This window comes from Ciconia boyciana, chromosome 7, assembly GCF_034638445.1.
Source record: "Ciconia boyciana chromosome 7, ASM3463844v1, whole genome shotgun sequence".
Lineage (NCBI taxonomy): Eukaryota > Metazoa > Chordata > Aves > Ciconiiformes > Ciconiidae > Ciconia > Ciconia boyciana.
The window spans coordinates 4722941-4738881 of NC_132940.1; the positions used below are offsets into that span (position 1 = coordinate 4722941).

The window sequence follows — 15941 nt, forward strand, 5'->3', positions numbered from 1 at the left end:
TGAGTTCCTTAATCTGCAAGCCAGCTAAGTCTACTGCTTTGAATTCTTTTCTCAAAGCGCACACTCTGACTGTTTGTCCACGTGAGTTACTTATACAAAAGGAAGGTAATTTGTTTAATGTGCTGAAGTTAACGGCAGCTGGGACTGTTCACTTACGGGACAGCACCCTGAAGCAATAGTATAAATATACCTTGAGATGAGTTTGTGCAAGGTGTGATCCTGTGTTCGCTGTGCTCAGTGTAGCATTTGTGGGCTCCTGGGAGGAGGTCTATTCAGTAGCGATGGTGCCTCACCACCAACGCCAACACCGTGGGAGTTGGTAGGAAAGAGTCTTCCACTATACAAGACCATTCCAGCTGCAGTTTGACCAGCGCTGCCCGAGTGACTGAATGGCACTTTCCTGGTAGGTGGGATCTACACTGTCCTGATTATTGTAAATTGAGTAAAGGAAAGCTGAGCCTACTCAGAGTGCTCTTCCCAAGTCCAACCACGCTGAACACTCATTAAAACAAGAACACCCCCCACCCCCCCCAACTTTAATTGGAACAATGTCACCATTCCCATTTTCCCAGGTACAGGGACACTGATAAGATCAGGGGTGGCAGAAAGCAAAGCACTTCCACAGCCCACAACACAGACCTCAACATTGTTGAGTAGCTTCTGGGCAGGGAGTGAGTTGCTTTGTTTTGGTGTCTTCTTCTGAAGCTAAACCCTTCCAAGAGACTCTAAGAGGCACAGTTTAGAAGATAAATTCAAAGGAAGGGAGGAGTAGTTGCTATCTGATTTCCACATTCATACAGAGAGCTTCTTGCTCCCTCTTCATAGACACGTGAATGAAGGTCACTGTCCCGCTTTTTTCTGATTTTATCACACAGCTAAATACAATGAATGTAACACCTTCCTTTTTTAAAAAGGCAAGGTTAGACAAATGGTCATGGAAATAACCATGTATTCTACCTAAGGCCAGGTTTCAACATTATTATGCAAAACAAAAAGTGTCTTATACTTTAGATACACCTAAGGTAATCAGCCCAAGAATCTGAAAATCAAAGGATTTCTCAAGGTGAGTAAAAGTATGTGCTCTTCAGAAGCTTCAAGTTCTAGCCTACAGTTTGGTGCAATTCTGGAGGTCAGATTCTGCTCCTCCAATTCCAGCAGAGACGCACCCAGGTATTCTACGGTTCATTTCTTGAAAATCAACGCAATTGCCCAGGGAACCAGACACTTTCCCCATTAACCCAGGAAAACATTTTTGTCTTGCAAGAAACGCCTATCAACAGAAGTTAATTTACTGGTTTATTTTCTAAACATTGTGTTTTAACAAAAATGTAAGCCTGATATTGGAAATTAATTATTTTTGTCTTGCTAAATGTTGAGCCATATATAGATTAGTTTTATGAGGCTTCCATCACAACAACAGGCCCTTTTTATTAATGGCTACTTTATCATTTAAGACATGTATGTTTAGTTACTTAAAATGGCAAATTGCTTTGCACTGTCCTTGAAGTGCATTGCATAAATATTGTATTAAAGCCTTAGCTTACACTTCATAAATAATATATTTTAAAAATACTCTTCCATGAGACCATCAGCTGCCAAGATGTTCAATTTTCTGGTAAAAACATGTATTTATTGCAAGTCTTACTTTAACTTGTTGAAGATTTGCTAAAAGCCACATGTGATAGATGTTGTAAGAATTGTATTCAAACTAAAACCTCAGGAAGCTAAAAGCCTAATACTCCTAGTAGGTTTTATACCTTTGCATAAGCAGTTTCAGTTGCAGGGGGAAAAGCTGAAATCTATTCAAGGAAGCTTTCAAGTACAATTTTCTGATAACCTGAAAATGACTTATAGTATATTTTGTGATGAACAGAGAAGTTTATAGGTTTCATTACATTTAATTTCACTACAATCCTCCCTACACTATTTCCATTTCATGTTACTGCATTTAAACTGCTGTACAAACTTGTTCAAAGTGCTAGACATTAAAAAAAAAAAATCAAAGGAAATTTCAGATAATTAACTTTGATGAATGAGCATATTTTAATTCATGTCTGGTAATATTCTTGTTAATGACATGTCTGCTTAGGACATCCATTAAAAGTCCATTAACTTAACAGGGAAAGTCTAATAAAGTTATCCTGGAAATTTTCTGGTATATTAACATTATGGACTTTTAATGAATATCTGCTGTAGGAATTGCTATTAGCAAGGCTACCATTCTAATTAAACTTAGGCTCTAAGAGAGTGAAAAAAAACCAGTATGAAGATAATAACAAGCAGAAGTAGCACTTTTTTTTGAAAATTACTATAAAGGAGATTGCTACAGGTCGCAAAACATGCTATCAGTAACAGCTATAAATTATTACATTGTGGCTTTTTTTCATAGCCTGCCATCCAATATACCCATATCCTTCCTTCATGGAATCAATTGCTGAGGCTCCCATTTACTTCTCTATTGTTGAGGCCGAGCAGTACTGAAAGGCTAGCCAGGCTTTTCAGAAAGGTAGAAGATACAAATTTTAAACACAGTTTTTGATGACAATGCCAAATAAAAAGTGTACTTAGGAAAGCTGTTACCTATGAGCATCCAGCTTTGTTATCAACCCATCTGAAGCTTCATCAAGTCCTGCTACATTTCTGCTGACATTCACAATAATACAGGAAAATATCTTTTTCTATGTATTTATCTTTTTATATATTTTTTTATATATATATCTCTTTTATATATATGTATGTAGCTTTTTTATGTATATGTATAAAACAAAGCAACCCCAATATACCTATTTTTTCATACTTATCCTTCACCAAATCCTCCAAACCAATCATTTTCCAGAAACTGTCATCCCAACCTCCATCTGAAGTGTACGTCCACTTGCACACTACTGTACAGAGGGACCTAGAAAAGATACAATATAGGCATGGAATCAGGCAAATGAACACATTTGGTTTTAAACTTATGACTAGAAAGAAGTTTGTGCAAAATGATCTCTTCATTCACTGGTCAAAAATTCCAAGCATAATGCTAACGTTAAAAAAAAACTGGTTACTGTTTGGAGTGCATGTCTTGAGATACCTTAAAAGGACCTTATGTTTAAGATTATTCTCTGCTGAAACAACTCCTGGTCTGGCCACTTCATTGCATAAATCAGTCAAATAACAGGCCATGCATATGCCTAGAAGACAGCATAGCATGAACATAACAGCTCTTTAGCAAGCAGCTCAGAGAAAGGTTCCTGCTTTTCCAGGCTGTACCTAAATAGCAATGTTTTGCACACAGTATGTCCTTAGAAAAACTTTCTATTACTTATGTTCAAGCTGAATTACAATTCACAGGAGATTATGTATGCACTGATAATTAGGTTAAATGGCACTGCTTCAATACCTGCAGGTACAAAATGCCTTTATCAGGTGAATGTGTACAAGCAAGATCGCATGTAACTACCAGAGCTTCCGCATAGCATGTGTTCAAGTACCACTATCATTCGGTCTGTATTTCAGCAGAAGCCGATGACAATTCAGTGACGTGCTGAAACAGCAGTAGCCGTGACGCAGCTGAGTGCAGTATTAAGTTCTTGTTTCAAGTCTCATTCCTGATAAGCTGATGCTGAACTTCATTGTGACAGTACAGCATCACAAGGGCAAACTACAGGAGCAGAATATAAACAAAAGACAAGAGAACTTGCAGAAACGTCTATCACAGCAAACAGAATGTTTTCCTCGCAAAATGATCCATGTCCCCAACCTCTCATTCCCCCCAAAATACAAATAACGTTCCTGAAGATTTAGTATTACACAGACTGTTTTCTGTTTGAACACTAACAACCATCTCAGAAGATCAGTATTTAATCTGTTTAGCTTCAGAAATGGGTATTTTAAATGCATCATGTTCCATTTAATTCTGGTTTTTGGAATGACCATGTTTTTACAACCAGAGGACCGGTGATGTTCATTCACAATCCCACTGTTTATAAAGGTGCATTGTTTGCTCTTTGCAATCAGATAATTTATTAACATTACACATTTTTGGGGGAAAAAAGAGAAATAGAGATAACTATTTATATCCTTATAAATATTGTGGAGATTATTTCAGGGTTACCCTTCAAACAATTTTGAACACACACACACACACACACACCTTTTTTTTAAAAAAAACAGTTTAAGAATAGATCAGACAATTACAATTCAGTGTCTGGTTTGAAAACAGAAAAGCACATGACCTGTAACTACAGCAATGACAATGTTGATATAAAAAAAATCAAATTTCCAAGGATTTAAAAGCCAGGCACAGAAATCTGATTAGGATCATTGATGAAAACTGGGTGAATAAATACATTCTAGGCTGAAGAAAATACTGGGAAAAAATAAACATTTTCCCCAAATCAGCTCAAACCTCTCATTAAATGGAAAAATAAAGACAAAAGTATTTGAAATAAAGGTAATTTCATCACTTTAGGAAAAATTTAGACATAAAGAGTGAAACAATAATGCATCAAGTTTCCCCAAATATGGTAAATACCAAATCATAACAAATTATCATCAGAACTGAACATGTATTTTTCTAATTCGATCAATGCTATGAACTATTGCCATGCCCTGAAAAATGCTCTAAGGCTGAGAGTTAAATGTCATGGCTCTCTACTTTCAAAGATCACAAAGCAACTCCCTCTGAGTCTCCATGCTTATCCAAAGAGAAACCAGAGCAGCCTTGCTGGACTCCAAAGAGCATGTTTTAAACAGGTGCCAGTTCTTCCATACGCCCGCCTCACTCTGAGCAACACCACACTACATGTATAGGCCCACTGAAACAGCGTGAACGGGGAGAGACCAGCCCTTGCCAATCCACTGAATTCCGGCATATCAGAGCCCTCTTACTGGAGATGGCTGCACTGAACATACTCTAGTATGAAATGGCAATGGGGCTGTGAGCATTTTCATCTTACTTGTGTAGACTTATAAATGCAAACTGCGTACAGAAAAAGGATAAATAGCTGATTTCTGATCGAATTTTTAATACAATACAGAAAACGTGAACTGGGAAGGACACCTCTTCCCAAATGAATTAACTGGCAGATCTATAAGTGGAAGGTTCTGATATGAAGACCAACCTCAAAATCTGAGCTAAAACACTAACCCGTTATGTCTGTAGGTCTTATTTTCATGGTCACAAGAACCTCAAAACACTTGTAAATCCTGTCCGAGCATTTACACTTCTCTGGGATTTAAGCTCCTTCTTCCACCCTTGCTGCTACTCAATTGCCACGTAAAAAGTACATGTTTCATTGAACAATATAGATATTAAGGGTTTGTATAAAGCTAAGACAAAGTATTATACTGCAGAAAGGCATTCTGGTCTCTTAGATGATAGTTCAAGAAAAAAGGATTTCTTTGAGAGGCCCGTAATGACAGATTAACTTCACTACATGGTTCAAAAGAACCTGGATGTGTTGAACTCAAATCCCTGCCACTTATCTGATGAGGTGCTCCAATAATTACACACAGCTGCTCCATTTGTATATCCTAGAGAGCTGTAGGCACATGTAGAGAGAGCGGTTCATTCATGGTTTTTCACCTTTGAATACCAATGGCATAGATATATATTAGCTTTATGGGCAATCACTCAGAAATTCTCCTCCAGAGTATCACCCTGAGGAAGTGATAGCACGATGCATAACTTGGAAAAACTGTATCCAGAAAGACATTATGGTAAAGAGGAAGCTGAGGAACGAAATCATTACACCTACAAAGCAAGCCTCAACTATTAGAAAATTTTGTATTTCACAGTAACTCCTAAATTTTATAAGATGAAGGGCAGACATTAAACAGAAACAGTACTGATATTCAATGTGGTATATTCCTGTTTTCCTAACTATTTGGCAGTATTGCCTCAATTATTTGGCCATAAACACCAGACTTGCACTAGCTGAAGCTGGATGAACCAGATGGATAGAAGCAAATGTTCCCCTTACTTCACTACCAGGACTGGGTTCAAAGGTGCTGAGTTAATAGGCAATCATTGAGGCAACAGTCCTCTCCCGACTGCCTAATCTAACGCAGGACTTGAGAAGACGTGTGTGGAACCCCTCAGTAGCACAGGCCATATGTAACTAGGCTGAAATACCATGAATTTGAAGACTGTTTTCCTCAAACATATTCCCAATACAATGAAATGAAAGATTTCCTTTCTCTGCTCAGAACAAAAAGTTTTGCTTAGAATACTCCTACCGAAAAAACCAACCCTTTTGTACGGAAAACTTTTATTTTATTTAAACCAGATTTTCAACAGGAACATGATTATGTTTAAAGTTTCTTACAAATTCTAGTCTACAAAGAACTATAGGATCCTACTTGCATCCAACAGCCTCAAGAAAAAAAAATCCCTGCCACATTCATTACAAAGTAGATTTAGCTGGGCACAGCATATTACACAATCCTTTCTATTACTGTCTAGCTCTGAGTTTTTGCACATCTCTTGCTGAGGACTGACTGTGGATGTGCTGAAGTCCTGTACGACCAGAATCTCAGCATTCTGAAAAACCCACCTTATGAGCAGTATGTCCTCATAAGAAAACCATGAGGTTCAGGGAGTCTGTAGCGACTGAACACACACTGATAATTCCCAAAATGCTGTCTGGAAGCAACTGTTTGCCCCCATTGACCTTCAAAAGGATCCAGGGCAACTAGACTCGTGGCCAAAGCAACTCAGGTGCTCAAAGTTAGTCGATATATGGCTCTTCCCACACTGTCTACCCATTCTGAGTATTATCCCTCACTCTGTTGTACTTCTTGGAGAGAAGGAAATCAGATACACTCATTAAAAATGGGAAATACTGTATGCATACCCTATGCATAAAAATTTATCTAAAATATAAAGGTCACAAAAAACTTCTCCACACCTACTTAAGAGTTACCACAGCTTTACACTTTGGTCTGTTCTTTGCTGACACCATCTCCCACACTCCAGGAGGGATAAAGCAAGCAAGGACATGACTCCCAACTCTGCAGAGATTCTGCCCTGTCTGGGAGAATACTGGCTATCTTTGACAACAAAACACAGTTTGGGGTGTATTCTATAACTGCAGTAGTCTTCTGGAAGTCATTCTAATTTTGAGTATAAATTAATATAAAAGTCCTATTAACAAGGATTGTTACTAAAAGCAGCAGTTGTTCCCTGAAAAGTGACCCCATAAGGTATTTATACATGATCTTCCATTCAAGAGGGTTGGTAGACTACTAGTTAGCCTGGAAAATGAGTCAGCCACCAGATTTAAAGGCAGAGTACCCTGTCTTGATCATCCTGAAGTAAATGGAAGCTTTGCTCTTGATTCCGTGAAAAATGTCCTTGCAACCTGGCTGTTGTACTGAGAGTGACTTGGTGGTGATGAACTAAAACCAACTGCACCTGCTGAGGATGGTACCAAAGCTAAGTCCTACAGAAGCTAGGATAGGGTATAGTCAGGTCCCAAAAGGAATAGCGTGCAGTAGGATAAAGTAACTTTCTGGGGTCTGTTGGCCAGATTTATTTAAAGCTACAAAGAATCAAGAACCAAGAAAGTTGTGTGATGTTCTGAAGGCAACAAGAAGACCTGAAACAATGGAGTGTGACTGTCACAACATCAAACACATTTCTCCTTTTGTTCTGCAAACTTCAAATTCAAAACAGACTTTGAATTCAAATTGAAAACCAGGGCTTAGGTTCTGCTCAAGTGAACTTCTCCACATACTGACATCTGGACCAAGCTGTCAATGTTCTCCCAAATTATGCACCCCACAGTCTCGAGGCTTTTTACAAAAATGAGCAATTCACCACTCTAACACAGTCACAGATCTGACTGTGGTTTTTGCAAAAATGTTCCAGACAAAAAAACTAAGACACAGCACACATACTCCCAGCATCCAAGCTTTATATTAAACAGAACTGGGCATTGGTACTGCAAGAGCCTGAAATACAGCAGAGGTTATCACAGAGGAATAGGAAACATGTAATTATTCTCTGCTCCATTATGGCTAATGCCATATACATTAATAAATGACCTTTGAAATAGAAGCAGATTATTAGATCCACATACACCGCTGGCATTTATACCTGTCACGCCAATGTCTCTGCCTGCCTGGTATATTTGCCTGCTTTGGGGGAAATGGGAAAAGAAGAAGGCAATTTGTCCTAAGGGAATACTTTGCAGGTAATAGGAGAAAAAATGTGACACCTAGTCATTTAGTCTTGAAACGTATGAAGTGCATGAGATGCTGCCCATGTTAAGTGTTTGCTAAAAAGAATCAAAGAGCGGTGGGTTGAGTTCACAGGGGTGTAAGAGGAGCTGCACCTGTTGTCACTCAGTTACTACAGTAGATCTCTCAGGCAGATTAGTTTTAAACCACAGGGCCAAGTCGGGTGTGCTCTATTTCACATACGCTGTCTGCATTTTACTCATTTCACCTATTCAACAGCCCTCTAATTGCACGTACACAAACCGAAACATGTCAGGGTCTGTTCCATCCACCCAACCGTGCAAATCCCAAGTTCCTAATATTTACAACACACCACTTTTTATTATTATTGCCTTTGACCCAAAGCCTATGAAATTCCTGCCTGCCCAAACCCATTGTCTTAGCACAGCAGTGCAATATGACTCTTGCCTGAAAAGGGTTTTCTTCTTCTAACAAAACATTAAACATGCCAAACAAAAAAGACAGGTGGAGAAGCCTGTTTGGAACAACTAGCAGACACATACCAGTTGCACTGAGAGGCCTCGACTTTCAGTCTTTGCATGTCTGAGGACTTAAACCTAGCCAATAAAGGTAGCAAGGCAATTACGGCGATCAGCGTTAGCAATTCTACTAGCTTCATCCTTTCTATGCTCTGGATAACACTTACATTTGTCATAAATAATAAAAAGTACTCTGACTGACATTTAGGTTTTTTAAAGAAGTTAAAAATCACAGCAAAATCAGAGCTTTCTCTCCACTTTGAAATCTTCATTAAAATGGCACAGAAAAAAAAGATCTATAATATATCTAAGTATAGATATAAAACTCTAGGCCGAATTTCATTCCTTCTGCATGATGCCATGAAAAGCCAGTATTTGTTAACATTAAGGTCAATGGCAATTTTGTTATATTTCACAGGTGAAATAGGATTAAACTCCAGATGTCAGCCTTCAAGAGTTAATGTTCCAAAAATTATTTGGTTCTTCCTTTTTTTTTTTTCTTTTTTTTTTTTTTGTTTAGAAGTCTTCATTATCTCATTTTAAACACCTTCAGTATTGAATTCACCATGAAGAAAAATGAATCGCAGAAAACAGCTCCTCAGTTTCAAAATATAAAGTTTTAGTAGAAAATATTTCTTTTTACTACAAGTGTGGAAGTTTGGTAGAAGATACCAATCCACAAAGTCACCAACCCGAAGGACAGTGAATAGCTCGTGACCTATCAGGTGGATACATTGAAGCCAATGATGATACTGATATTTGACTATATAATATCTTTCCAAACCCTTTCAAGCCAAATTGTTTTTGTTGCAAAAAAATTATATTGAAGTACTACATTTGGCCTAAAGATTTCACAGGTTTTCTCTAAAATCTGCGTTTAAAGTATTTGTTTGAATTTCAAGATACGCTATTCCCTCCATTTTATTCGGAACACTGCTGACTCAGTGAACTTGTATAGTCTTAAAAGACTCCTTCATAATCAACAAGACTAAATTTTGGTTTAAAAATTTGTGAACTTGTATTCAGCAGCTCTGTTGGCCTCACATCTGGAAAGTCAGAAGTCTCACTGGACTGGTGGTGCAGCTTTTATTTAAAAATGTAAAACAGGTCTCCCTTCCTCTACCATAAATCTCCCTGCCAAAGCACAGTCCATGAAAGAGTAATGTACTCTTTTAGGTAAGAGGAAGGCTCTTAGGGAACTGCAGCTACATCACAGCCTTGAGGGACTGGTATCCTTCAAATCTCTGACCAACAGACGTAGGCATTACACCAGTACTTCAAAATTTATTTATCAGACAAGGAAATGCATGGGGCTGTAAGGAGTAATGGGGTTTGTCCAGTTTCCACCAAGGTGAAATGGAGAGTTTCTTTTGAATTTGTGAGGTATTAGATCAGACTTCATCTCTGCTCAGGGAAACCTAGGGCTACAGATCCAAGCACAAAAATGGTCCCTATGCTTCAAAGGGCAGCTGTCCCAAGGCAGGCAAAACAGACAGATATGGCCACGACTGGTTTTTTCATGCAGTAAGCAGGAGCTCCAACTCTGGCAAAGGTTGCACCACGAGAAGAAAAGCACTGGCTGAGCACGTTTCACAAATATTGTCTCCATGCCCACTTGCTGGCCAGCACCATTTCAGTATTATATAAGTTCTCGACAATATCCAGGAAGAAAATACAAGGAAACAATTTCTTGCACAACCATAACATAGTTTCCTTGGAGATTACTTCCAGGACCTCAATGAGAGGAAGCATTTCAAGGCAGACATATTGCCATGGGCGTTTAGGTCTTTTGTCAGGATACAGCATGTAGAAGCAGGACTCTTGACTCTTCTGAACACATACCACCACGTGTGCATGTTGAAGTCCCACTCACAGACCTCAGCAGCAATAAGTGAGCAGGAAAGAAAGTCTTTCAATTAGTAAATCAAAAAGTTAAGATTATTTCTGTAAAGGGGAAAAAGCAGTAATTAACTCAAACCTCACTCTAGTATTTGGTGTTCATGCTGTAACACTTAGGAGGTTTTTGGCTGCCTTTTTAAATTACATAATTTTCTAAGCAAATATGTTGCTTACTTAAAGGGATAGATTTTATTGTATGAAAAATACAATTCATATTTGCAATTTTCTACACCCACATCTATAATTAATATCCTCTGATTACAGCCACTCCCTGACAAGATTCCATGTTATATTTAAACCCTGGGTGCCACTTTGAAAGAAAAAAAAAGAACAACAATAGGATCATTTTCAAAGACTACATAGCAGACAAGGTTTCAAAGCAGCAAAGTGCTTTAAACTCTGATATCGACCTACTGACCACCCCAACCAGAGTTAAGAGTGACCTCCAATTGCCACCACAATAAGCACAGAAGTCTCTTGAGAAGTATAAAGCATAGATGTTTCCTGTACTCCAGAAGAGGTATGAGACTGATGTTGTATTATACAGATGTACCTTGAACTTAAAGACAGACTGTTGGGAAAACCAGTTCTGTGACACTCAGACTTTAAGGATCAATCCACATAAATAGAATGCTGTGTTGGATAAGGTACCTTAAGAAAGTAACCTTTGTACATCGTGCCAGAGATGTGAGAGTACGCATTTGATATATAAGTATTGTAAGAAAACTTGCATGTTTTACCTTTTCATAAATACACACACACACACACTTACACACATACAGATAGTTACTTTGGATTGGGAGTTACCTGTCTGTAACTGTTTGCTGTAATCTATTTAAACCTGTCATTTAAAAATAAATAAATAAATGCATCAAACACTGCAAGTGTCCAAAAAAACCGTACAACAAAAGGTGAATCACACTAACTAAAATGAGATTATGTTTCTTTTACTATTTGTAACAGAGTCCAATTAAAATAACAAAGTGTGTTTCTCTTTAGGAACACACTATCAAAAGATTTAAAGACTCAGACTCTTAAATTCAGCATTCCTAGAAGAAGTTATGTCATCAGACCTGAAGGGAAACACCCATCTCAAGTGCAACACATTGAGTCAGATTAATCCCTTGTGTACATCCAGTAATTTCAGTGGATTCATACCAGGGATGCATTTAGCTAAACATGTTGAGTTGGACCAGAACGTACAAAATAAGAATATTTTATCCACCCACATACACCTCACCATGTCATGAGGCAAGGGGAAGCAAACAGTCAGCAGACTGCTTGCTTTTTTATTAATTTCATTCTGTATTATATTACAGACACCCAACCAAGATTCAAGCCCATTGTCTTCAGCATTGTTGAAAAACACATAATGAGACACAGTCCTAGACACAAAAATGTATTGTCTAGACAAATCAGACATAGCACGTGGGATTGGAAATATTAATCCATTCCCTTAAAAGATGGCAAACAGAGGCAAAAGAAATTGAGTGACTTGGCCAAGGGTCAAAGAGTAAACCTCATTCAGACCCCTGAATTGAATCTTGAACTCCAGAGAGTCAGTCTAGAGACCCAGGCAGAAAAATACCATTCAGATACTATGATGCCGAACATATTAAAAATCTTCCTACGCACAGCTACAGTTTAAATCTTTAAATATGAGAGTAACAAGAAGCATGCACATATATAAAATTGAATCTCTTTGCTACTGTAAGTTTTAAAAGCTTAATAAGCAGAGGTGAGGTTATAAAAATCATCCAAAAAATGGCAAGGTAAATGAAAAGCAAAACTGGAAATAAAGCCCACATACCCAGCCTCTCCAGGCCAGCAGCCTGCCCTCTGGACATACCTCCTGCCATTATGCAACATCAGCAGTGTTTCAGTTCAATTTATTCAGAAAAAGATACTCTTTCAAGCTCAGTATTTCAAGCAAACCACTTTGTAATAGGAAGTCATATATCTATTTCAATTAAGAGCTTGTATTTAAAAAATGGATCTTCTCCTGTTACCTTCTTCAGGCAGTTAAAATTATTACACAATTAAAACTGAAAGTATCAGTATACAGAGCCAGTATACAGCTTTCCTCTGGAAGTCTAAGCTTGAGCAAATTTACCATAGTTCAAGGCTTCACCAAACACTCAATGCAGTTAGTCAAAAGATTAAGCAAAGACTACAAGTAACTGAGAAAAAGGAAGATCAGGTTTCAGGCAAGCTCCCTCACCACCATATGGCTTTTGCTAGAGCAAGACTACTCCCTTACAGCAACCTTACCATCATGGCAGCACATCGCTGCTCACGTCCACACGTGCATCACCTAACACATCTGTCAGTACCAGTCGGTACTTCAGCTGCTGGTCCTCACGTGGCCACACATATCCTCACATCTCTTAGCTGTATTACCGTAGACTTTATTATTCCACAGGATTGGCATCAGCAGGCTATAGGAAGACTTCAGTTATTAGCTCCATGACACTTTATCCTTCTACTGTGTGAAAAGTAAACATGGGACGTGCACCACCAGCAACCATGTTCAGGGAGCACAAAGACTTAGGAAGTATTGTGGACTTTTCCAGTGGTTTAGAAAGTGTGGTATGATGCTGAGGGCAATGCTTGGCCAGCAGCCATGTGGACACTGACACTCAATACACTGACCAGTAAAGCAAATCTACACATGAGCAATGCTACACTTCACGATGTGGTTTGTGCTGTTTTCATATAATTGGTTAGAATTAGAGTAGTGAGGGGAAAAAAACCCACCCTTACAAGCCTAACATTGATACTTAGAGAGAGAACTATTAGTCCAGAAATCTCTTCACAAGTTCACTATAAAGACACATTTTACTAATTCATGAGTAAATAATGTCTCTATTCCTAACATCAAAACCATTGAGAGGCTAATTTAGTACGGTACTTGAACATATGTGCAAGTATAAAGTCCTAAACAAATGTCAGTAGAGTTAATGGGAGTTTTTACCAGCTTAGTCAGACTATGCTGAACTGGAACCTAGGCTGTCATGCACTTGTGGCCAGACAAAGCCTAAGTGAAACCAGAACAGAAGCAGGGAAATTGCCAAGAGTACTGCAATAAAAGAAAGTTTTAATAACTACATTTTCATGCAGACTGATCTGATTTCACATGCTAAACTCCAATATTGAGCCCTCCTCCTTTACTCAGGCAAACCTCCTTTGTCTTAACTCAAGTTAGGATGACAGGATTCGCCTGCCACGTGCACCTGAATCAAAGATGCACATTGGAGATTCCTACACAGGCAACGAGGTCTGTTGTTACCTCCCGTCACAAGAAGCAGTTCAGTCAACGTATACTCTTAAAATCATAAGTCATTCCTAAATACAAGATATATTTGGTCAAAATTTACAGTTATTACTATCAATTTTTAACATTTTTGATGGTTAGATTTTAAGGTAAGGCATTTAAGTCAAAGGAAAAGCAAGATGGCTCATTTCATATACATCATATGCTGTATTGTATGCTTCTATTTTAGTCTTTTAAATGACAGTATCAGTGCACCTATTTCTAGAGTGTATTTAATAATAATAATAATAATGATAGTTCGAGTTTACAGTCCTTCGTAATTGTATTCATGTAGAAAAAGATGGTAAATTTTTGAGCAAATCTCAAAAGAGCAAGGAGATCAACAGTACTATTTGGATAGCTGTGTGATTTCGCAAACCAAACAAAGAAAACCCCACTAAGTAGAACCACAAGGAGTGCTGAAACAGGTAACAGAAGTGAGTAAAAGCATACATAAATTTCCATAAAGTAAGAATGAAAAAACCAGCTTATTTACATCAGTAGGGAGAGGAATGGGAGATCAATACAGAAAATAAGGAAGGCTACAGAGCAGATAAATCAGGTGTCGTTATTCCTCAGAATACAGCAATACATTCATTCAAACAAAACAAGCAATCATTATGCAAGTGAAAAAGGGTATGGGTATTGCTGGGACCAAAACCTTAACAGAAAGAAAGAGAAAAAAAACCAAAAAACCAAACTACATTACATGGATCTCTAGACTGCTTCCACTCATAATAATAGAGAGAAATAATATAAAGGAACATAAACCCTCATTAACTGAGCATGACTTAAAAGAACTGTCACCAGAAGGAAGTTAATATGTTGACAATTCTAGGATTCCTCCCTCCTTTTTTTCCTCAGAAACAATTACTGCTGCCATTGTAAAAGAGAAGGGACCGGACAAAATGAACCTCCACTTTGACTTGTTATAACTATCAAACAAATCAACCCGCAGCTTCTTGGAAGAGTGGCTAAAAGAAAGATGTTACTCTTCTAATTTCAGATGCTTTAGCCTGTTACATGAGGAAGGTGGACATCAATGCTTTTTACATTCATTTGCATCTTAAAAACAACTTAATCTGGGAATGAACATCCACAGCTCTCTCAGAGCCAGAGCTAACCCTCCCAGGTAAGCAAGGTAATGCCCGAGCTTGCCTTACACTAAATGCTGTGAAAGCTGACGGTTGAACCAGAAGGGTGGAGTTTACCACTATTCTAAACTCTAATGAACCCTTTCATGCAGTTCTAACAACACTAAAATATTTGTCTTTCCCTTTCTTGATACTTGACTTATAATGCAATACTTGCAGAAAATACACTTGCAAATGCTGCAGGCACAGAGAAGAAAGAACTAAAAGTCAATTTAAAATCCCTATGTTAGCTGCCTGAAAAAATAATGCTTTATTCCCTCTTTAATGCTTTATATTTTTTTAGTTAAAAAAAAAAAGGCAAGAATTTCTACATTTATGTGTTTTACCAAATTAAGTGATGGAATTAAAAAGATCACTCTTCATAGAAACTCTGTACATTTTTATGTAAGAGAAATAAAGAACAAATTTTTTAAAATGCAGTTTTGCAAACTACTATTTATCTATGAGCTTGGTCCTATAAAGGCTTAGGTATGAGTAACCTGACCTGGACGAATAGTGTCTTTGACATCAACTGGAGCATATGTGTAAGTCACTTGTTTGCATAAGTAACTGCAGGATTGTGCTTGACTTACTCTATATAGATAGTCCTTACTAACTCTAGCAATTAAGTCAGCAGTATCAGGCTGCCCATTCTGCATAATTAAGCTATTTTCCTTAGAGTAAAGTGGTTTGCACCTTGACAAAGAAAAGCACAAAGAAAATTAACTCACTGATGTTCTAAGATGGCTCTAGAGGTGAAAGGCCGATTTTCACCACTGCAAGATGCAGATAGAAATCCTAAAGTCTGAATTTAACCGAGTTCTCCTGTCCTGACTTGCCATGGATGGTATGAGAATGAGGAGGAGGGACAGCACAAAACCTGCTGTC

At 38.0% G+C, this 15941-nt stretch overlaps 1 protein-coding gene across 8 annotated transcripts in view; it reads right to left on the minus strand.

The window, feature by feature from the left end:
* Window positions 1-15941, minus strand: part of FGGY (FGGY carbohydrate kinase domain containing) — a 224775-nt gene that overhangs the window by 87884 nt on the left and 120950 nt on the right. For 7 of the 8 annotated variants that reach the window (XM_072868154.1, XM_072868151.1, XM_072868150.1 and 4 more), the window contains one exon: window positions 2784-2899. In XM_072868154.1, the coding sequence (XP_072724255.1) occupies window positions 2784-2899 (116 nt within the window). Of the gene's footprint in view, window positions 1-2783; window positions 2900-15941 lie in introns of those variants that run through there. The other variant, XM_072868157.1, reaches the window with a different exon arrangement.